This window comes from Genypterus blacodes, unplaced genomic scaffold (genome assembly GCF_046128005.1).
Source record: "Genypterus blacodes isolate CSIRO-AG114 ecotype Tasmania unplaced genomic scaffold, CSIRO-AGI_Gbla_v1 ptg000299l_1, whole genome shotgun sequence".
NCBI classification, from domain to species: Eukaryota; Metazoa; Chordata; class Actinopteri; order Ophidiiformes; family Ophidiidae; genus Genypterus; species Genypterus blacodes.
In genome coordinates, this window is record NW_027467090.1 from 115144 (window position 1) to 137028 (window position 21885).

Consider the following 21885-nt stretch of genomic DNA (forward strand, 5'->3'; position numbering starts at 1 on the left):
TAATTACACACACACACACACACACACACACACACACACACACACACACACACACACACACACACACACACACACACACGCCACTCTGTCATCTTCTACCGCTAATTGGCAGTGAGCACTCGCCGCTAATTGGTTTGTCTCAATTGACCTAATTAACACTGATCACGTCCGCGTCACGCTCCCGGCGCAGACGTCTGAAGCAGAGTTGGACCATTTTAAAGCCTTAAAAGTGTAATAAAGCCTTAGAGATGAACAAAGGAGGAGGAGCCGCAGCTTTTCAGGAGATGAGAGTGGACAAAGTATGAAAACACAAAGGAGAAAGTTGACTGTTTAGTTTAGAAGCTTCCCTTATAAAGTCTTCCACCTCCGTTCCCTTCTCTTTACCTAATAACATGACCTCCAGCTTCTTGCGGTCCACTCGGAACCTCTCCTCCGTCCACTCCGGGTCGGGCAGCGGATGCGGTCCGCTCAGGTCCTCCTCGGAGCCCGGCAGAGGGGAGTCCGTGCTGCGTTCACTGTTCGAGCCCTGGTCCGACTGCTGCAAGTATCCGCTCAGGGCGTCGCACTGTGCAGCCATGGCGCTGCGTTCAAAGCCTCTCCGGCGCCCACTGCGTGTTCAGAGCTCAAAGTTTAGCGAGCTTGGAAGAGTTGCTGAGGCTTTATTCCGTTACTCCGCCGTGTTGTTCGGGCTCATCGCCTCTGCGCTGCACTCAAGCTCCTCTGGCTCTTTTCCCCCATTAAGCAAACGTCTAAAAATAGGCGGGACTGATCCGCTGGGCTGGAGGTTCTGTGGAGTTAACGGAGGAGCTGAGGAGCACACTCTCACACACACTCACACACACACACACCACACACACACACTCTTACAGACACACTTCCCAGCCCCACTCTTCAGGAAAGTTTCACGTGTCATCTACAAAAAAAGCGTGACTCCTCCCACAGTGTTTTTTCTGTAGCATCTACCTCCAAAGAAGAAGAAGTAAGAGAGAAATCCTTCATTTCATTTGTTATTTGAACTTCATATTTAAAGGAACATATATATATAATTCAAAAATATACTTTATGAAACATTTATATTATAGTAGCTAGTAAAGCAGGAGACTATCAAAGGCTGCAAAAGGAAAAAGATGAAATACAAATGTCTCCTCTTCTTCTTCTTCTTCTGTTTAGTTTATCATATCACACCATGTAACCAACTTATTGGTTCATAGCGGAAACAATTCACATCCTGTATGAGTGCAGAGGGAAGCAATGCAGGAAAGGGAAAGCAAAACAAATGTACAGGAAGTGGAGAAGCTCAGAGAGTGACGATGCAGAGGCTCTGATGGAGAACTTCCTACACACTCTGTCTCTGGTCTCTGCTGTGTGTGGATCCATCCGGTCCTTATGGAACAGGAGGAAGAGCACAAGTTGAACATGAGAGGTCAGAGGTCGTGTGTGGCGTCTGGGAGGAACGCTTACTTACAGATTCACTTCATGACAGGCAGGATACTCATCTGCCAGCTCATTAGGGCTGTGAAAGTATTCAACCGAGGTCCCAGTACGAGCTCTGCCAGACGGGGACTGGGACCGGGACCGAGCCTGGCGGGTGGAGCCACATCACCTTTACACTGCAGAGGTCAAACAGTATGAAAGTCTTTACATAACGTGTTTAAAACTCTGTTCATAAACAACCAACCATGATGATGATGATGATGATGTGGGACAATATCTCAGGAGGAAACATCTCTTCTTACTTTCATGTGAATGCTAAGAGAGCACAGAGTGAATCTATGAGCCTGGAAGAAAACAAACATGAGCGCTATGAAGTCCAGAACAAAACAAGTTCTTATATAAAAGGTCTGGGAGGTAAAAAAGGGAAAGAGCACCATCTAGTGGCCATGTGAACAACAACACTTCATGTCAACCCTGTATCACAGACAGCGTCACGTATGAGAGACACACACAAACACACACAAAGTTACTTTTTGCTTAACTTTTTAATGCAAAATAGCAAAAAATAAATTCAGTATAGTATTATACTATATTATACAATAGAAATCTCTTACAGCAAATCAGGCCATTGCATCAATAGGAATAATAAAATAATAAGAGTAAATAAAACAGTCAAAACAATGAAGTCAAGTCCAAGTTAACAAAGTGCTTAAAGCATAAAGGAACATCTTGACTACAACCAGTGCGGATGAGGAGTTGCAACAGTACTGCAGTATTTGGAGAGATTGAGGCGTTTGTCCGCCCAGCTGCTGAGGAGATTCACAGGTGTTCACATGGCGAAACTCTGAGTCCATTCTCTGGCCAGCTTGTTGTACCTGCACAGGAAGAAAAAGACAGAATGAGATCTTTAAAGAGCAACCGGTCTATTTACTGAATCCAAACTCCCTCTTCTTCTTCTTCTTTGCTTTCCCACTCACTTCTGCTTGTCTGATTTGTAGATGTGTGCGATGTCTGGGACCAGAGGGTCGTCTGGGTTTGGGTCACACAGCAAGGAGCATATGGACAATAAAACTGTGGGGAGGAGACAAAACAACAGGAATACATTTATTTAATACATAACACACTTTACAACTCAATTACAAACATTAGTGATGTGAAAAATGACACAGATAACCACGGAAACGGATTTTCACAAGTTCATTTGTGTTTTACAGGCTGCTGACTGATCAGCATTATTAATTTAAACGCTTGTCCCAGCCCAAACAGTGGGATATTGGACTGATCACATTATCTTATGTATTGGCTTCTACAGAGTGAAGTCAGGTATTAAAACACTTCCACTTGTTTGCCCCCCGATCATTAAACCTGCACCTCCGCTGCTCCCACAGAGCCACGTGTCAGCAGCTACACTGGTTGGTTCTTATACTGGATTTTGGCCTGTCAGCTCTGAAAAATCCTGTTTCCTGTACCGCTGACGGCTGGAAGTCATTCGCTTGGAAGAGAGCGGAATGTTTCGACAGCCCACGCTGGAACTACAGCCGCTGCAATCTGCTTCACTGCTCCTGCCTCTCTCTCTTCCTCTCTCTCTCTCTCTCTCCCTCCCTCTCTCCTCTGTCCAGGTCTGACAGTCTCCCCACTCTAAGTTCAGTCAGTTCCTCCTGATTGAAGCAGAAACGTGTCTATCTAGGCTGTACTCAGGGATTCAGATTTGCTCCAGAAGCCAAATGAGCTGACAAGTTTCAAAATCCTGCAAACAAACAAACAAAACTGTGAAAAATAAAAAATCACATTTGCTGTCATAACCACAGAAACAAAAGCTAAACTAAGCAGAGATGTATTTCTGTACGATTCCCTTAAAGCTGACCATCCACATCCTGATGTTCCGTACAGACACACGGACGCTGGTTACCTTTGGACACAGTTAGAGCAGGAGACCACTGGGACTTTAAGATATCCAGGCAGATGCTTCCATTGCTGTTTATGTTGGGGTGATAGATTTTGGTTGTAAAGGCCACCTATGGAGAGAGAGAGAGAGAGAGAAAGAGAAAGAGAGAGAGAGAGAGCGTCAGATGATACGAGGAGCTTTGATCCTCCTGACTGATCACACTGTGTGAACCATCTGACCTTTGGTGGTTTAAAGGGATAGTCAGTGGGAAAATGGATGGCGAGGAAGAAGACGCCTCCTTGATACGGGCTGTCAGTCTGAAAGAGAAGATAAGAGCATCAATCAAACATCCTGACAGGAGGAAGAGTTCAGAAATACATCATTACAGCTGTAGAGGAAGAAGAGGAATGGACTCATTGTTCTATAAACCTTGTGAATAAAAGGAGAGATGTGTGGACGATAGGGATGATTATGACTTTGAATGTGTTTTTGTTTGATTTATGCTTTTTGTATCGGTTTGAAAAGACAGAAAATGTTGAAATATTCATTATTAGAGTTGTTTAGATATCTTATCCCTGTTTACACACACATGAAAGAAGTGTGTGTGTGTGTGTGTGTGCTGGAATGTATTGTAATGGAATCTATGGAATCTCTCCCTGTCCAAACACACTGAGACCTTGCTCTGTTTGTTTTCTTAGTAGTAAAGATGAGATAAATGCATCATTACCACATTAGAGTATGTCCCTTTGTCTCAGTGAGCATGTCCACATGGGGACAGAGTGTGCTGGTGTGTACTATTTACACACACACACACGCACACACAGGCTGAAAGTCAACATAGCAACACCATTGTCCTCCAAAAAAGATGCTGAAAACATCTAGAAAGAGCTCACCGGTCCCATGATGGTGGCCTGCCAGAAGAACACTACAAAGAGAAAGAGAGACGGTCAGTTCAACATTCTTCCCTTTCCATTCAGACATTTACACACATTGACATGCAGCAGGCGACACGTTAGCAGCACTTCCACGTTTCCTGTCAGTAGAGTCTGATATGAGCTCCCGTCATGCTTACTGTCATCGTTCACAGGTCCAGCTGAGCACTGAGCTGGAGGATCCTTCTGCAAATCACTCAACTCCTGCTCCAAACAAACACAGAGAGAGAGAGAGAGAGACAGAGACAGAGACAGAGAGAGAGAGACACACACACAGACACACACACACGGTCATGTTAGCCTACGAACATGACGCAATCGCTAGAATAGCAATGGCAAGTTACAATAGATTTAGCGTAACAATAACACTCTACATAAATAAGTAATTCATGAGTCATATCTGTGCTGGGAGTCGATCCTTCCTAAGTTAATAAGTCAAATAGCTCCAGATGGGTGAAAACATTTGGTTAGCAAAGACAAACTGGTGCCTGGCTCGCGTCGCTTCCTATAAAAGGTCCAACCTTCCCCTAAACACTGATGATTAACACCCAAAACGTCCCGTATTTACCTTCTGTATCCTTTTCAAAGACATGGCGGCGTGTTCGGGAGCGTTGGGGAGCAGCTGCGGAGTCAGACGGAGGGCTGTCAGTGCTAACTAGGCTCACTTTCTAACTGCCTCGGTGTTATTTTGTTTTGAGGAATTGGCGAGTTCTTTTGTTTCCGCTTTTTGTTCCCTGGTACAGATGCATTGTGGGAGTTGGAGTGTTTGGTTGTGGTTGTAGTCGTGGAAATATTTAAAGGGCCAGTTCACGTAAATTCGCGGATCGTTTTAAAGCCACAGGACCCCGTTGTTATTAGAATTATTATAAGAATTAATGTACGTGACAATAAACAATATTATAACACAATAAAGAAAACAAAAAGGCCACAACAACTGAAATTATTTTTTATTATTATCATCAATTTTGTCTGACAAAAACCGTGACTGATTGTGTACGATACATATATAAATCCAATATAAACCCAATGTAAATCCATTTAAAATCCGTAGCGTTTTATTGTTGTTGTTTTTATTATTGTGTGACATTTAGCAGTCATGCAGTGCCAATTGCAATGAGATTAGAAATATTTTGTCCAGTAATTGTAAATGAATACCTGCCTGCAGTCACACATGACACATTTGTAATACACATGACCACAGAAACATTTCAGGTTAAGTGTGAAGAGTGTGAGCTTTGTCTTTAACTGAGAAGGAGCTTTGTAGATAGAAGAAGCTCCTCTCTGATTCTCTCTAACCATCACAGTGACCTCACCTCATACAGAAGCATGTACGTGCCTGACAGGCTGTAGTGACATTCTGTCTCACCTGTTACGTGCCTCTTGGTTCCTTTGCTCTTTCAGGACCGATTGTCAGGACTGCATAATGTAGCAGCAGTGAGCCGGGACTGAGGCAATACAGAGAAATATTGAATAATCTGGCTTCTCTTTATTAAAAGGCCAGGGCTGTTAATCACTGAGAAAACTATTAATATTCTCCTTCTGTGACCGAGGCAGTGTGCAGAAAGGCCCAGGGGGAAAGAGGATTACTTAAAGAATAACATGTTGCTTTAGGAAAACAAAAACAGATGACAGCCTGGCATTCAGTGTAAGGAACAAGAAGAATAATGTAAAGTAGTGATATATGTGCCACAGTCCTGCGTGGCTTTAATTAAATCTGTGTCCATTTTGCTTGGTGAGCTACGGTCATTGAAAGGATCTTACAGTGATGATGGAACCTGAATGGACGAGCTGAATGTCCCTGTCCATTTCCCTGCCATAGTAACAAGAGGGGGGAGCACAAAAGGCAGATAGAAGAGACCACATCTGCTCTCTTTCACGCCTGGCCTGCTTCATGCCTCATAGCCGCCCATTACACATTTTCTATTTCTTTATTTGGGTCTGCAGCAGCGACGCTTGATGCATTTTATCATGGCAACACAGCTAATTCACAACATTCTGTGAGGACAGATTGGCAGCCAGACTGACCCACATTCACTCAGAACGCTCTTACATGTACACACACACACACACACACACACACACACACACACACAAGACTGCAACTCTTTCTCACCACCACATGTACAAGTTAATATGAATTATGCTGTGTTATTATGATTAAAGTTCTGGACTGTGAGGGTTGTATCACTGAGGTAAAGACAAAGTAAGGAGCCGTCACAGATCTGCCAGATTGCCAGTTTTTAGCTTCCATCTTGATTTTTCCTCTGTGCCAGCTCTCAAAAGAAGCTCCATTACTGGGTGTTTTAATGAAGACAGCTAATTAGACACAGCTCAACCATGACCCAGCTTGAGAGCAAGAAGAAAAAACAAATTTCTAACAAACAAACAAGCAATATCTGCTGTGCGTGTGTGTGTGTGTGTGTGTGTTTGTATTCTGCACTTTGGTAATCCATTATCACCGTCTGATTTAGATTCTGCTTCAAACTGAAATCCATTTGCATCCGTGGTTAAAACAAAACAAGCCCAAATGGAGAGCAGAGGACGGGACATCATGAAGGGAGGAGAGATGCTGAGGTTTTAATCAGCTGCTCTTTGTTTTATTCACCGTGAGTCACTCTGCCCACAGTTTGGTGTCATATTGAATGTCAGAGTCAGAGCACCTCGTCCATTAATGACCCAGGAGACTTTGAGAGTAGTTTGTCCTAAAATGTGCCGGCTTTCCTATCGTCTTATCAATCAGTGTGGCCGTTCTTACAGGAATACACACCTCCGCGCTCACACACTCACACACATCTACACCTGGAAGCTGGCAGGTGTAACCACAGGCTAATCTGCTGGCCAGTGAGCGATGCGTCTGGAGCAGCTGTGCCTTAGATACGCCTCACTCAAGGGCATCTCTGCAGCAGAAACCAGCTAAACAAGCGCGGCTCAGTCAAGTCCAACACACAGATTTAACTTCCTGCGTGGGCACAGAACCTAAATCTGTCCGAGAGGCTTAAACAAAGACGGAACACTGCTGGCTTCAAAAAGAGCAGCAGGTATCAGATAGCTGTTATATGGACGGTATTAGATTGTCCAGGTGTGCCTCAGGGTAACACGGCGCATTAGAGCAGCCGAAACTGCAGAACAATGCATGATTCATCTTTAAGTAAGATAGAAAACGTTAAAATATTATCGCAGTGGAGTCCATTTGTCATCTGATCGCAGCAGAACGTCCTGCAGGCCTGTCACTCAAGTCACCCAACATGTTTCACACATAGAGGCTCCATCCTGGGACCCTTGATGACTGAATGGGGAATATCTGCATTCAGCTCAGTGTTGATTCTTTATTATAATGGATAGATAATGAGAATGTTTACATCTTTCTTCTCATCTGTTAATGTAAGAATTCTTCTCTGAAACACACATGAGGGATGTGCCAGTGTGTGTGTGTGTGTGTGTGTGTGTGTGTGTGTGTGTGGAGGCAACAAAGAGCGGGGTCGAGATTTGTTATGGAGAATAAAGCAGAGAAGGTGAAGGTGTGTACGTGTGTGAATACATTTGGAGGTGTACACACTATCAACATGTATGTAACGGTGCACACGCATGTAGCAGTCAGGTTCTGAAGCTGCGCGGCGTCGCGACAGGGGTTGGTTGGTCAAATAGCTCCACGTCCCCAAAACGGGTTGTAATTCATTCCTCACACGCGATTGGACGTAGATCGATGCGCGTTCACTGAGAGAGAGAGGGAGAGGGAGAGAGAGAGAGAGAGAGGGAGAGAGAGAGAGGGAGAGAGAGAGAGAGAGAGAGAGAGAGGGAGAGAGAGAGAGAGAGAGAGAGAGAGAGAGCGCTGTACCAACCAAGTGTCCACCGAATGTCTGTCTCCTCTCGTTTCCAATGAATTATCCTCGCATTCCTATGTGTGCCAGTTGACACAGTGGACGTGGAGGAATAGACTTCATCCCTGCGTGGAATCAGGAGTCCTACAGCGGGCTGCGCGTTTTATCAGGTAAGCCTTCCTCCTCCTCCTCCTCCTCCTCCTGCTGCTGCTGCTCCTCTTCCTCCTCCTCCTCCTCCTCCGGCTCCTTCTCCTCCGCTGGCCGATGTTGCCGTGTTTGTCTTTGCATTTACGGGCACCAGAGAGACGCGATCGCGGGCGTTTTGCTTTCTACGGCGGCCCCCCCCCCCCCCCCCCCCCCCCCCCCTCCCTCCCCTCTCCTCCACACACACACGCACGCACACACACACATCCACGGTGCCGAGGCGGCTGTGCCTGTGTCGGCCTCACGTTGAGAGCAGGAGCAGGTTCACAGGCTGAGTGTTGCAGAGTAAAGAAGGATGGAAGACGGAGACCGTGCAGAAGACAGCAGCTGCACCTCCGCCGTCCCTGCGCTGCTCGGCTGCGGCTCCTTTGCCAGTAAGGATGCGGCTCAAACCAGCCCGGCTCCTGGAGGGCTGGAGGGCTTTACTGCATTCATCCTAGCCGACGTTGTGAACGCGATCGCGGGCTGCAGCCGCTGTGTTCTGGCTGCCGTATCGGACGTCAACACCGTCGCTGCATCCATTTCTTTCTCTCTTTCTTTCTTTAAGCACAACACCGACACCCATCGCCGTTTCAGCTATCGATTTTCCGAAACACACGCATCCATCTGAGGAGGCGGTGATAGTTTCTCCTGCACGGTCACTGTCATTGCTTTCATCAGATGGGACTTCTCACCTCGTTTAAGGTGGAATCCGCCGCCTCCTCTCGCGTGTTCGCCTCTTAAACGGTGTCCTTGTTAAGACCTTGTCAGATGTAAACACGCGTGGCTGCAGCAGCGTTTGATGTGCAAATGTCAAATCTGTTGAAATGTAAAGTGTGAGGTCACAAGTTCAGTAAATAGTAAACAGTCCTCAGGGTAAAGGTGAGGGCGAGACATTGTCCCTCTGCTGGACTCACATGTCCACTCTGTCCACTCTGTCCACTCTGTCCACTTCAGGTGCACCTGACATTTGCTGTGGCAGATCTGCAGACTCGACCATGGCACAGACCAACAGTGGAGGGCAGGGGACCAACGGGGTGGCAGACGAGTCCCCCAACATGATAGTGTACAGAAAGGTAAGGATGGGGCTATTTTTAGTCTTGTGTGTGTGTGTGCGGGTGTGTGTGTGTGTGCGTGTCCCTTGCCTACAATTTGTTTGATGGTGAAGTGAACGACATGTTTTGCTGTGGTTGATTCAGGCTTGTAAAGCTACTTCAGCCTGAGAACATGCAATCATTCTCTCACAGCACGCATGACAGGCAATGCAGAAACATACACACACACACACACACACACACACACACATACACACACGGTGACATGCATGCACGCATTGTCTACTTTTCCGCCGCTGTCTTTTATTCCAAACATGGCGGAGGATGAGGATGAAACGTTAATGGAGACCGGGCTTTTAAATATTGTTCATTAAACTCTTTCTTCTGTATTAAATCTGTTACTACATTAGGGAATTAGAGAAGGGGAGGGGAATGAAATGGGCCGCCGCCGCCGCTGAGACATCCCGTACGGCCACAGACACACAACAGATTAATGTCATCATAATAATCTGCAGGGAAGCCGGAGTTTATTTACTGTGAGGGTTTGAGTTACAGCTGCAGGTTTAGATCGGGATTAAAGCACCTGCTGAGAGGAATACAGATGTGTGTGTGGACACATGGGCCTTTATGCTGTGGGTACGGTGTGTGTGTGCGGTGTGTGTGTGCGGTGTGTGGTGTGTGCGTAGTGTGTGTATAGTGTGTGTGGTGTGTGTGGTGTGTGGTGTGTGTGGTGTGTGTGGTGTGTGTCTGGTGTGTGTGTGTGTGGTGTGTGTGGTGTGTGCATAGTGTGTGTCTGGTGTGTGTCTGGTGCGTGTATGGTGTGTGTGTGGTGTGCGTGGTGTGTGTGTGGTGTGCGTGGTGTGTGTCTGGTGTGTGTGTGTGGTGTGTGTGGTGTGTGCACAGTGTGTGTCTGGTGTGTGTCTGGTGCGTGTATGGTGTGTGTGTGGTGTGCGTGGTGTGTGTGTGGTGTGCGTGGTGTGTGTCTGGTGTGTGTGTGTGTGTCTGGTGTGTGTGTGGTGTGTGTACTCTCTCTCTGTCCTCGCCCAGGTGTTCACATTGTCCCTCCACACACTGAGCCTCGCTCTCTTATCCCACGCATCATTATTCTATAGCTAAGTGCAGCTGGATTCTAGTTTGAGCTTCTTGTAAATTCAATAATCCTCCACCGCCTCACACCAGAGCAGCAGATCCTGTTTGTACTGACAGGTAAGGCGGCCTGATGGGCGGCGTAACGTTCCCCCCTCACTCTCAGACGCAGGTTGGGCAGGTTTCTTTGTTTGGTTTCCTTCGCCCCTCAGCGGACGATCTCATCCCATCTGTGACCGCTGCTGCTCCCCAGGACCCGGAGACGCTTAGCATGATATCATAGATTGACAGCGTCTTGTAGCACACACACACACAGAGACACACACACACACAGAGACACACACACACACAGAGACACACACACCGTTCTAGGCGTTATCGCTGACAGTTTGGGAGGAGATTTGCTAGAAGTGCCTCTGCGCTCGCAGCAGAAAGGAGTGTTTGCCATTTTTCTGGCAATTTCCAAAACAGGGTCATAGAATAGATTAGCTGCAGTGGATAGAATGGAAGTAGGGCGAATAATAAAGCTGAAGGATGTGAGCCAATGTGACTGCTTTTGTTATTCTTTGCGCGGAGACGTCGGAGGAATCTGTGCCGTTAATTTAACACCGTATTCTGAGTGAGAGTGTAATAAAGGGAAGGCCTCCTGCAGGACGGAGCCTCAGTATCGACTCCTGCTCTCTGGATTCAATAACACGTGACCTCCCTTCCTTTCCGCTGCGTTTGATCTGAATGTTTCTTTTTGTCGATCGGGGCGAGGGCGACGTACGGCAGCTAGCGTGCTAAAGCTAGCAAATATCAATGATTTCAGCCGTGTGGAGGTGTTTGGTCTCAGAGGTTTGGGCTCAGATGTTTGGGCTCAGATGAAATCCCTGCGCGGCTGTGAGTCTTATTTTCTTTCCTTCCTTCGCCACTTGACCAGGCGTGGCCCCGGCTCGGCTCGGCCCTGTGGACCGACTGACCTAGATACAAAGCGGAGGGAGCCGTGCGCGCCAGCGTTTGGGGCGAGGGTGTAAATGTGTGTGTTATTGTGGTTTCTGCAGCGTATTTAATGGCAGCAGTAATTAGAAGCAGCCTGTCTGCACACATATAGACGCTGCGGGTATTAACAGGTCACTGCAGATGGGGAGACAGATCCTCATTGATTGGGCTGAGCTTAATTCTGGAGTGGAAGAGATGCACTTATGCGCTGTGAAGGGGAATTCTAAGTAGTTTTTGCTCAAACCGCGGCGTGTAAGATGTTTCAGACGTGTGTTTAACAGCTGATGTGTGGGTGGCGGTGAGGGATTCTGTGGTTGGAGCTCAGGAAGATCATCAGCTCTGACAGTGGCGGGCGGTTTGATGGTGGCTTTCCACTGGGAGCACGACTCTACATCCTTTCACTCCATCTTTCCCGCTCTCCGCGCCCTCATCCATCCACCGCCCCACTCCTGTCATTAACCTCTAATGAAAATGGATGGGTGGGCTGAAGTGTTGACGCGCCCCCGCCTGGGAGACGTGTGTGTGTGTGTGTGTGTGTGTGTGCAGAAATGTGTTTCCTCTCCAGGGCACGCAGGCACAAGCACCTTCCACCGGTCCACACGCTTAGAACACGCCAAGATGGAGGCTTAACCAAAGAACGTACTGCGTTTAAACAGCTACACGCCAACACACACTGCTGGCTCTCATGATGACATCATCCTCAGTCACAGTTCAGGCCCAGATTCCTCTCCTTTATCAGCAAACGCCACAAATACGTCATCAGAGTGTAATGTGACCGTCCGTCTGTCTGTCTGCGGGTCTATAATCACTGTACACACACATGTGAAACTCACTGCTCATACATTAACCATACAGTCCGAGGCTCAGAGTGTGTGTGTGTGTGTGTGTGAGTGTGCGTGTGCGTGTGTGTTCTTCATGGCTGCTCACGTGTGCACCATGAATAATGCTGTGATGTATGCATGCATGCACGTGTGTGTGTGTGCGTGTGCGTGTGTGCTTGTGTGCGTGTGCGTGTGTGTGTGTGTGTGCGCTCTATGTAGGCCGAATATTGCAAAGAGAGAGCACTGAATTTTTTATGCCGTCCCTAAAACAGCTCTGGTGAAGTTCATAGCCGCTCGGCGTGAGTCGAGGTGGGAACATCCTCTGCCACCAGCCGGCACTCTGTGTGTGTGTGTGTGTGTGTCGGGTCTCTGTGAATATTTATGGGCTATAGAGTGTGTGTGTGTGTGTGTGTGTGTGTGATGCTGATGTGTTCTACGTCTTCACCTGGTGGTCTTGTCGTGCTACATTACATCAGACAATAAAACAAACTTATGCGGCGCTTTGATGGGCAAGAAACCACAACCATCCACTTCTCAGGTGAACAACCGTGCACACTGAGTGGAAACAAGTCATCTCTAAAGCTGGCGACGTGCGTGGGGGGGGGGGTCTGGGAAGTCTAAAGCGGTCTGAACAGGTGTGTAGGTGGATCCATTCAGATGTGTTACGTGTGGAGGAAGTAAAGCTTGTGTTTGGCTCACTGGGTGTGTTTGTGTATCTTTAGTGTTCTGCCTCCTATAGGAGTCTGTAGAGTAAGACACACTGATAACCTGTCCCCTTTAATATCCTCTCATGGTAAACTCACCTATCTTGATGTATTCTGACAGATTTGTCGGCTGCCTCGGCGTTGAAACGGCTCAGATTTGTTTTCCTTCCCTCGGCGGCGCTCCACAGAGAGTTGCAGGATGTGTTGCACAAGAGAAGACGCAAGATTCCTCCGCATTTACTTTCATTCGCCGCCTTTCCTGCTGAACTTGCGGCGTTGAACAGAAGCAGCACGGCGGCTCCTTCCTCATACTCAGCTGGAGGATCCACAATGTTAGCTAATTCTTCAAGTGTCACCAGAAGTGTCACTTGACTGAATAACATTAAAATATATATGCTGTTAAGACGCCATAGTAGAAGAAGTAGAGATGGCTATTTGTCCCGTATTGGAGTCTGATCTAACTCTGTCCTGTAGTATCTGACTCTTATTTACATGCAAGCTGCTGAGGGTTCTCCTGTCATTGTTCTCCCAGCAGCCACTTTGGCCTCCGTCTCTGCCTTAAGCCTTTCATCCTCCGGCGTGTGTTTATGGTTTCCTTGTTCTCCTGTTCATTCCTTTTCTCCGCCCTGCCTTGTATCGCTCCGTCACCCCGCCGTCTTTATCTACCGTCCGTATCGGAGGAGGAACAGTTTTACATTGTGGTGCTTACATATTTGTCAGTGTTGTTGCATCTTTTGAAGTAATTGGTCCCTGGTGAAAGCCGGCATCAAGCAGCTAGATGACAACGATGCAGGAAAGGATGAAAGAGGAAGTGGCGAGGGTCTGTGTCTCGCCGTGGTCGGCTACAAATGTGCTGTCTGTTGTTTTACGGACACAAACTGATGGTAACGCGCCGTAACAATGTGGTTTTAATGGATTCAGTTGCGTGTAATTTCCACGCACCTCTGGAGAGTTCACTAAGAAGCATGGGAAACTGGAACGCACAGATTGATATAGTGGTGGTGCCTTCATGGACAGTGGTAAAAGTAAATTAGCCAGTGTTTGTTTTACCAAATACATACTTGTTTTCAGCTGTGTTGCTTTAAATGGGTTGGATTCTGATCCTTGATTTAATTATATATATGATTAATGTATGCATAAGGGGGGGGGGGCAGTGTGTGATATTTCTGTTTGTTCTTTGAAAAGTAACAAACGGGTCTGAATGGGAGAAAACAGGCACATTTATCCGGAGGTGTGATTTCACATCTGAATCATGGTTTAAAGAAACACACTCCCTTACAACAAACAAACACAATGAAGCGCTGTAATCATCAGCAGAGTTGTTTGTGTGCATGGTGACGACCACGGCTGAGCCACAGTGACGTGTGGGATTACTCAAAAAAGATATTATTGCTAGAGAAGGAGACAAATTTTTGCGTGGGTCGGTCCGACCTTGGTGACGGTACACCGAAGGCCCCCCCGCCTCAGCTTTATTACTATTATTATCATCCTCTAAGAAGAAGCAGGAAGCAGCTCTCTCCATCTCGCTCTGTTGACTATTTTCCTCCTATAATGATGTTTGTCTCTCTCTGCAAGTTTTCAGCCGGGGGGTATCTGTGTCCTTCACACTCACCAAGGGTGTTGATGATGCACTGTGCGATTTGAAGCGTTTCCCCTCAGTGTGACTCAGTAATGAGGTAATGAACCAACAGAAATAACAAACAGGGCAAAGGTATTAGTGCGTGCTATTGATTTGTCAATTGATGAAGTGGTTGTGTACTGGAGATCATTTTGCAGGAACAAGTCTTTCCCTCTCTCCTCTGCGGCACAGCAGTGATACAGTATCGTCCTATCAAGCTCAACCACAGCCAGCCTTTGTTTGTGTGACACAGACCCACTACCCTGACGACGGATAATTCAATGGGGATCTTCTCCGGTGGAAAGCACCGCTCAGGCTCAGCCTCATCTGCATCTGATAAACCCGCCCAATATCAGCCAAGCTTGTTATCAATACACTTTCCCCCTGCCGTCCTGCATTGTTCATGAGTCATACAGGGGTATTGAGGGGGGGTGGGGGGGGACTGAATACATTTTCAGCTTTTCTCAGCTGAGAGCCAGATTGAAGGGTTCTTGTGCCGCCCGTCTCCCTCGGTCTGCAATCAGAAGATCAGCGAGAGGGAGAGAGAGAGGGGAGTGCGACGGGATGATCAATAATTGCCAGATCAGAGAGAAATCTTTGTGTGTGAAGTGGGGCTCTTTGTGTGTCGGCCCTGCCAGTGGGCCCGTTCCTGCTCCTATGTATGAAAACATGCATGTCGGGGTGTTTACGGAGAGTGTGGGCGTTTGGCAGCGACTATAGGAGGGAAAATTGGCATTTATGTCTATGAGCTTTTCAAAATAATCCATTTTCTTTGCATTCGCTGACGTCAATGCCAAAGCAGCAGTTAGACAAATTGGCACCAGCGTTACAGAGGACATGGATAGTGGTGTTGTGGAGGCTAATCAGACTGGAGGCGGAGCTCAGCTACACACCAGGCTGTGCGTTGTTACCATGCATCCTTAAAGAGACGGCAGGCTATTTATAAAAGAAACTATTCAAGGGTTTGTATAGTTTATGCAGTTTGTTGATAGTGGCAGTTGTCTCCAGAGTTTTGGTGTTTACTGCAAGGGACAAGAATAAACAGAGGAGAGAAGGTTCCAGTCTGAGTGGAAACAGAAGAGCAGAGGAGTCGCTGCTGTCAGAGGCACACGGTGGAACAACAGCGTACTGTCTGTCTGTCTGCCTGTCTGCCTGCCTGTCTGCCTGCCTGTCTTCATTAGTCACCACATGTAACAGATGGGTCAAATCGGCACGCTCCAGTGTGTTTAAGCGTTGATTAGGCTCCAGCTTTGTAGTGTCGCACAAATGCAACACAATTAAGGATCATTCAAAAATATGTGAGGATGATGCGTGACTGTAAAGAGAACATGGCTGCTCTGTCTTCAGGATGATGATGATGATCAGCTGCTTAAACCTCAGACACCCCAGATATAGATGAAGTTATACACAGTTCAACTCAACAGGTCTTCAACCTCTGGACCTATTTGGGCGTTCTGTTCCGGGATGAGAGTCTGGAGGATTGAAAGCGATTTCCCTCCTTTGAGTTTGGTGAAATCAAACGTTGGACACACGGGCCGCAGGGCCAAACACAACTGCGCCTACGCGAGCAACACCAGAGCTCAACACTGATACTGGACCTGAGCGGTGATGTAAGAGAAACGTAGAGAAGAATAAAACATGTCTACCTGCTGCTGGAGCCTTTCATGCTGCCTGCCTGTCTGTCTGCCTGCCTGCCTGTGTGTTCCATCAGCCCAGGCCTTCAGATAAACTTGGGCCTTCTTCCTCCGTCTAGACGTTTAATGCCGACTGAAGTCATTAATGGGGGATTAGAGGAAGCTCCTTCCAGCGCACAGAGTGAGACCTCTGCTGCTGTTATCTGCTGTTTGAAGTCCTAACTGCAAGGAGAGGAGGGAGAAACAGGGAGAGGAACAGGGAGGAAGACACACACACACACACACACACACACACACACACACACCCTGCATCTCCCCGTCTCCCTGATTATCAATCTGTCGCCTACATTGAATGAACTCCCGCTGGCTGGTGCCTAGATCAGAAACACGCCATCCGTGGGCTTCTGCCTCTCAAACTGCCCGGCGTCCCTTCCTCGCCCTTCACCATGATGCATATATGTCACAGCGTAGGAATGAAACCTCAGATGAGTCACTTTGGATGAATATGCATCAGGTTTGGCGTTTGGTGGAAGATATGTGCTCGTGTCAAACTTTGGCGCGTTGAGACGACGTGCAGCACGAGCGCCGCGTCAAAACACAAGGAGATTAATGGAGCGATGTCATCGTCCAGAGTAGCCGCTGCATATCTCAGGTTTCAGATCATCGCCGCGGCTACAGTTTGTCACGTTTGCACGTCGAGAGTAAACAGAAATTAGAAGTGCTGTTATCTTCTCTGCAGAGCTTCCTGCTTCAGCCTCCTTCACTGCAGTGTGTGTGTGTGTGTGTGTGTGTGTAGTTTGAAGCAACAATGTTTTCCTTTCTGCAGCATCTCTCTCTCTCTCTCTCTCTCTCTCTCTCTCTCTCTCTGTCTCTCTCTCTCTCTCTCTCTCTCTCTCTCTCTGTCTCTCTCTCTCTCTCTGTCTCTCTCTCTCTCTCTGTCTCTCTCTCTCTCTCTCTCTCTCTCTCTCTCTCTGTCTGTCTCTCTCTCTCTCTCCTCTCTCTCTGTCTCTCTCTCGTCTAGACGTGAACATATCTCCCTCTGCCCCTTTGCCTCCCACTCTCGTGCCCTCTTTTGTTCAGTTTTGTTATACTCACCACTAACTTTTGCTCTCTCTCTCTCTCTCTCTCTCTCTCTCTCTCTCTCTCTCTCTCTCCCTTTGTGTCTCCTGGACTGATGCACATACAGTACACACACACACACACACACACACATGCACTCACCCCGTCTACTGCCAGCTCTCCTGCAGCAAAGCCTCCATCCCTCTCCCTCTCTCTCTCTCTCTCTCTCTCTCCCTCCCTCCCTCCTTCCCTCCCTCTCTCTCTCATCCCTCTTCCTCTCTTTGAAGTCTTCCTGAGCCCCGGTCAGAGTCCAACGCCACTCCAGCCTGGCTTTCATCCTCAGGCAGAGAGAGAGAGCCCTGCTCATACTTAGTCCCCGCCCCTGAGCGTGTGTGTGTGTGTGTGTGTGTGCGTGATACAGTGTGTTGGCGTGCTCGTGGCTGAGCAGCTTTATTGGAGCGCTCTCTAAACAAACAGCCATTGGTTGTGGCGTTTCCATCCAAATGGAGCGGAGCTGTAAGTGAGATCGTCCCCCTGCAGCTCCGTGGCTCTCAGCACCCAGGAGTCAATCATGCCTCAGTGATGATCCTTTCATGACTGAGTGCCATTGTACAAACCCAGGACCCCTGAGATAACACAACGTCAAACAACGGCAGAGAAGGGTTGATTTCCACGAGGTTAGAGAACATATGGAGACGCACCCTTCTTCTTCTTCTTCTTCTTCTTCTTCTTCTTCTGAGGAGGAGGCAGAGAGCAGCTTCCACCTGCAGCCCACCCAGAGCTCACAGCTTCTCTTCACACCACTTAGTTCAGCTTAGTGAGCACAGACATTCACTGCCACCCTCCGGTCGCCATCTTGACTCCGTGTGCTGCAGCTCTTTTTTTTGTTTTTAGGTTTTGTGCCTCCAGTCAGGTAAAAGAACAACAACAGCAACAACAACATCATTCCAGACCCACATCTGACACCACAATGTCCACTGCTGCTCCTTTCTCTCAATGTTTCCCTTCCTAACTCTCAGGTATCTGGATGTGAGAGTAGAAGCTCCACACATTTGTAATATTTGGATGTTGTTCACTTGAAGCCGTAACATTCAAGGAGTCAAACCTGACGACCATGTCAGCACAGAGCCCCATGCTGAACAGTCACACTCAGAAACTTGTGCTGCTTTTCCGTATAGAGTTTAACAGCCTCACACTCTCACGGTGCGATGATACGAGATGGCGAGCGGCGCTTAAATGCGTGAAGCTAAAATAGCGCCGGTGCTCGTTTTGGTGCCTAATTGTTCCTTAGAAAAGGGAAACATTGACTCTCATTGTTACAGGCGGAGTAAGTTAAATATGTGCTCATATTAATTGAGACTTACACTCCTGTGATGGCTAGAACCCCCCCCCCCCCTTTAATATCTGCTGTGGTTGCTGATGACATTCCCATGACAACCACACTAGCAGTCCGTCAAATGCTATTATCTCAAACAGTAAAACAACGATCCCACCACTTCCCTAACTAGCACAGTGACAGTACAGAACACCAGCCTGTGTGTGTGTGTGTGTGTGTGTGTGTGTGTGTGTGTGTGTGTGTGTGTGTCTGTTCCTTCCTTCTTTGTTTGGCTAATGTGTGTATATCTGTAATTACGCTTTCAGACACATGTAAAGTCGCTGCCTGCTACTCGGAGTGCAGCGGCTAAGCTTCTCGGCGGCAGAGTCGACACCTTTCACCTCGAATTAGAGACAAAAAGGACAAAAGACACGATGCTTGGAGTGCAAATGGGATTGTGTGTCTGTCTCTGCTTGTAAAGTGGGTGACTGGAGGATGTTTACAGTGTTTACCAACGCCACAGATCTACTGGACGTTCACTTTGGCACCTCTCAGTTCTCGCCGCCGCTGCCAGATGAAGGATTAAATATTTCCCCCGAGCGCTTGAGCAAGGTCGGCGTAACAAAGCGGTGAGATACGGAGGGAGGGGAAGGTCTCTATCATCTGACTTCAGATGAGCCTCACTCACCTGTGATGTCAGCCAGGCTGAGATGACGAAGATGGTATTACCAAACAGAGGGAGAGAGAGAGAGAGAGAGAGAGAGAGAGAGAGAGAGAGAGAGAGAGAGAGAGAGGGAGGGATGGCAGGTTCGACTGATTCAGTGGACAAGATGAACCGTTAAATCTGCTGCCATCCACAGGTGTAGAAAATGGAGGAATCGCTTCAGTTTGCGAGGACGAAGTCACGCTGCACAGATTCTCTCTAAATCCTAACTCTGCACATTTAACCTCCACATTCTCAACGTCCTCCCAATTTCTTCTATTTTTGGGGATTTGCCACAAACATCTTAGTCTTAATGATTCCCACCTGAGGACCGCCAATCACTCACGTCTCCACTGTGTGAAGCCTTCCTGCATATCATCCATCATCTTCATCGCTCCGTAGTTCAAGCGTCACTTACGTCAAACAGTCTGCCCTTATCGCTTTATTGTCTACACTGACTGTGTCCTTTGAAGCTTGGAGTGTGTCTGTGGTGTGTGTGTGTGTGTGTGTGTGTGTGTGTGTGTGCTTGTCCTGTCAGACACCCATCCCCTGTCTTGTCTCTGTTCTGCTGAAGAATGTCAGCCTGCCAGTATCCAGCTGCTTCTCTCTTATTGGTATTCAGGGCACACCGAGCCATCCTGAGTGTCTGTTGCACGTGCCAAGGAGGAATGTGGTGGATGAAGGGTTGGGGAGAGGAGGAAGAGGAGGAGGAGGAGTAAGGCCCCCCCCTCTTTCGTGGTATCTGGACCTAAAAATAGCCAGCATCCTCCCTTCTCGCCTATTCCCAAAGCATCTCTGTTTCCACAGCCAGACTCCCTCCCTCTGCCTCTTCTTCCTCTCTGCTTGGCTACCACTCGTCGTCTTCCTCCTCGACTCTTCTGCGTTCGGTTTACCCAAAGCAAACACAGAAGAGACGAGGTGGTGCCCGGCTCTAAAGACTCCCCGAGTGCCACGCCGGGTGCTTCAGATGGGGCTGACGGGCTCTCTCGCTCGCTCGCTCGCTCTCTCGCTCGCTCGCTCTCTCGCTCTCTCGCTCGCTCTCTCGCTGTGATTAAGTCTGAACTCGGCGGGTGATTCATTTAACGCTCGTGTCAAACTGTGATTCACTGGCAAAAAAGTAATAAAGCGTGATTATTAAAAGCAGCTCAGCATCTCTACACCGGCTTTTTTCTCTTCTGTTAGCTTTTTAAAAGAGTGTGTTGTAATTAAACTCTCCGTCTGGTCAGAACACAGAGAGATTCATCGGTCAGGTGTGAAAACTACTGTAGGGAACAAATCATTGATCCACTCCTTCCCGTTTGATAGACGGCTGAAGGATTTGTGTTAACGTAGGAAACGTGGCTTTATCGTCTCTGCCTACTAGCTTCTGATGGCTGTTCTGTCTGTCTGAGCCATGAAACCATGGTGGGTTGGCAGGAGGGATATTGGCTTTCAGTGGATTATGCTGGAGCACATGGCCAACCTTGGCTTAGTCATCGCGCCCACTGCCCGCCCACCAAGAGAGAGAGAGAGAGAGAGAGAGAGAGAGAGCCTGGTACACTAGAATATAGTAGATTTACACATAGATGGAGAGGCAGAAGGCAGAGATCCTCCCTCAGTATAGAGCAGAGCAGCACAGATCGTACAGTAGATCACAGATAGAACCCAGTAGATTACATATCTCTGCCTCCTGTTCTCACCTCTGCTGCTCCGGACCTCATAGCTCTCGTTCTTACACACTACTTCTTCATGTCTATCACAGATAAATGATAATCATTCAAAATATCAGCAACTTATGAACGTGTCATCTGATCAAGAGAGAGATTGAATTAGTTAGTCAGATGTATGTACGGCCCAATGTGACACAACAAAGTCTGAGAGGGCCTCACGGGCTTCACGGGCCCACACAGCCATGGATCCAGGCCCAGAACCAGAACCAGAACCAGAACCAGAATCAGAAGACGGGCGAGGAGAACCTTTGTAAAAATGTGAAGACGGAGAAAATGGAGGAAATCTTGGAAGAGGTGATTCAGAAGCAGGAGCTTTCCCCCCCTCCCTCTCCCCCTCCCCCTCCCTCTCCTCCTCCCCCTCCCTCTCTCTGCTCGAGTGGCCGGGTTTGTGGCCGAAGCCGAAGGTGGATGAAATCAAATTGAAATGAGGGAAAACAAAGATGAGGCAGCAGAGGAAGATGCATAATATAGCAACTGAGCCAGTGTGCAGGAGGAGGAAGAGGAGGAGGAGGAAGAAGCCCACAAGCACGGAAACACAGAATACAAGAGCCGGATCCTTAAAGCAGCACCATCGTGCATTGTGACATTCTCTTTTGTTTACATTTATACAACGGTGCTTTCACAATGCTTTAGGTTATAAGAACAACTTCAACTTGTTACTTACTAATAGGACTATAGGATACCACACAGTGACATGGTCCCCTTAATGCTATCTCCTTCAATCAGATAGGAACACAGATACAGGAGCTACGGTCAATAGTGTGGCAACAAAAACACAACACATAAACAAACGTATAAGCAAACGTCTGGTGTGTGGTTACCAACGCATCCCTGACCTTCCAGCCCAGATAAACACTGTCATTATGTAACCGGCGCTGCTATATTCAGACACAGATCCATGGGGAGTAAAGTGTGTGTAGAGAGCAAAATGTGCTGATGTCGCACAAA

At 47.8% G+C, this 21885-nt stretch overlaps 3 protein-coding genes across 4 annotated transcripts in view; 1 reads left to right on the forward strand and 2 right to left on the reverse strand.

Moving 5' to 3' along the window:
- The window catches only part of bicc1a (BicC family RNA binding protein 1a), a 50622-nt gene extending 48792 nt beyond the window's left edge, over nt 1–1830 (reverse strand). The window contains exons 1-3 of one of the 2 annotated variants that reach the window (XM_076137194.1): nt 1737–1830; nt 1466–1610; nt 385–1383 (exon numbers count right to left, since the gene is read on the reverse strand). In XM_076137194.1, coding sequence (XP_075993309.1) covers nt 385–577 — 193 coding nt within the window. In that variant the 5' untranslated portion in view covers nt 578–1383; nt 1466–1610; nt 1737–1830. Of the gene's footprint in view, nt 1–384; nt 1611–1736 lie in introns of both variants that reach the window. The other variant, XM_076137193.1, reaches the window with a different exon arrangement.
- Nucleotides 1831–2002: 172 nt separating this feature from the next.
- LOC142988165 (ubiquitin-conjugating enzyme E2 D4-like) lies at nt 2003–4996 on the reverse strand. Its single transcript, XM_076137212.1, has 7 exons — nt 4820–4996; nt 4392–4455; nt 4213–4244; nt 3559–3636; nt 3344–3449; nt 2412–2505; nt 2003–2309 (listed from the first exon to the last, which is right to left on the reverse strand). Exons 1-7 carry the CDS (start codon nt 4841–4843, stop codon nt 2264–2266), a joined length of 444 nt encoding a protein of 147 aa, XP_075993327.1. The 5' UTR covers nt 4844–4996; the 3' UTR covers nt 2003–2263.
- A 4233-nt stretch (nt 4997–9229) lies between these two features.
- rgs7a (regulator of G protein signaling 7a) overlaps nt 9230–21885 on the forward strand; it is a 41639-nt gene continuing 28983 nt past the window's right edge. The window contains exon 1 of the mRNA XM_076137195.1: nt 9230–9328. Coding sequence (XP_075993310.1) covers nt 9251–9328 — 78 coding nt within the window. The 5' untranslated portion in view covers nt 9230–9250. The remainder of the gene's footprint in view (nt 9329–21885) is intronic.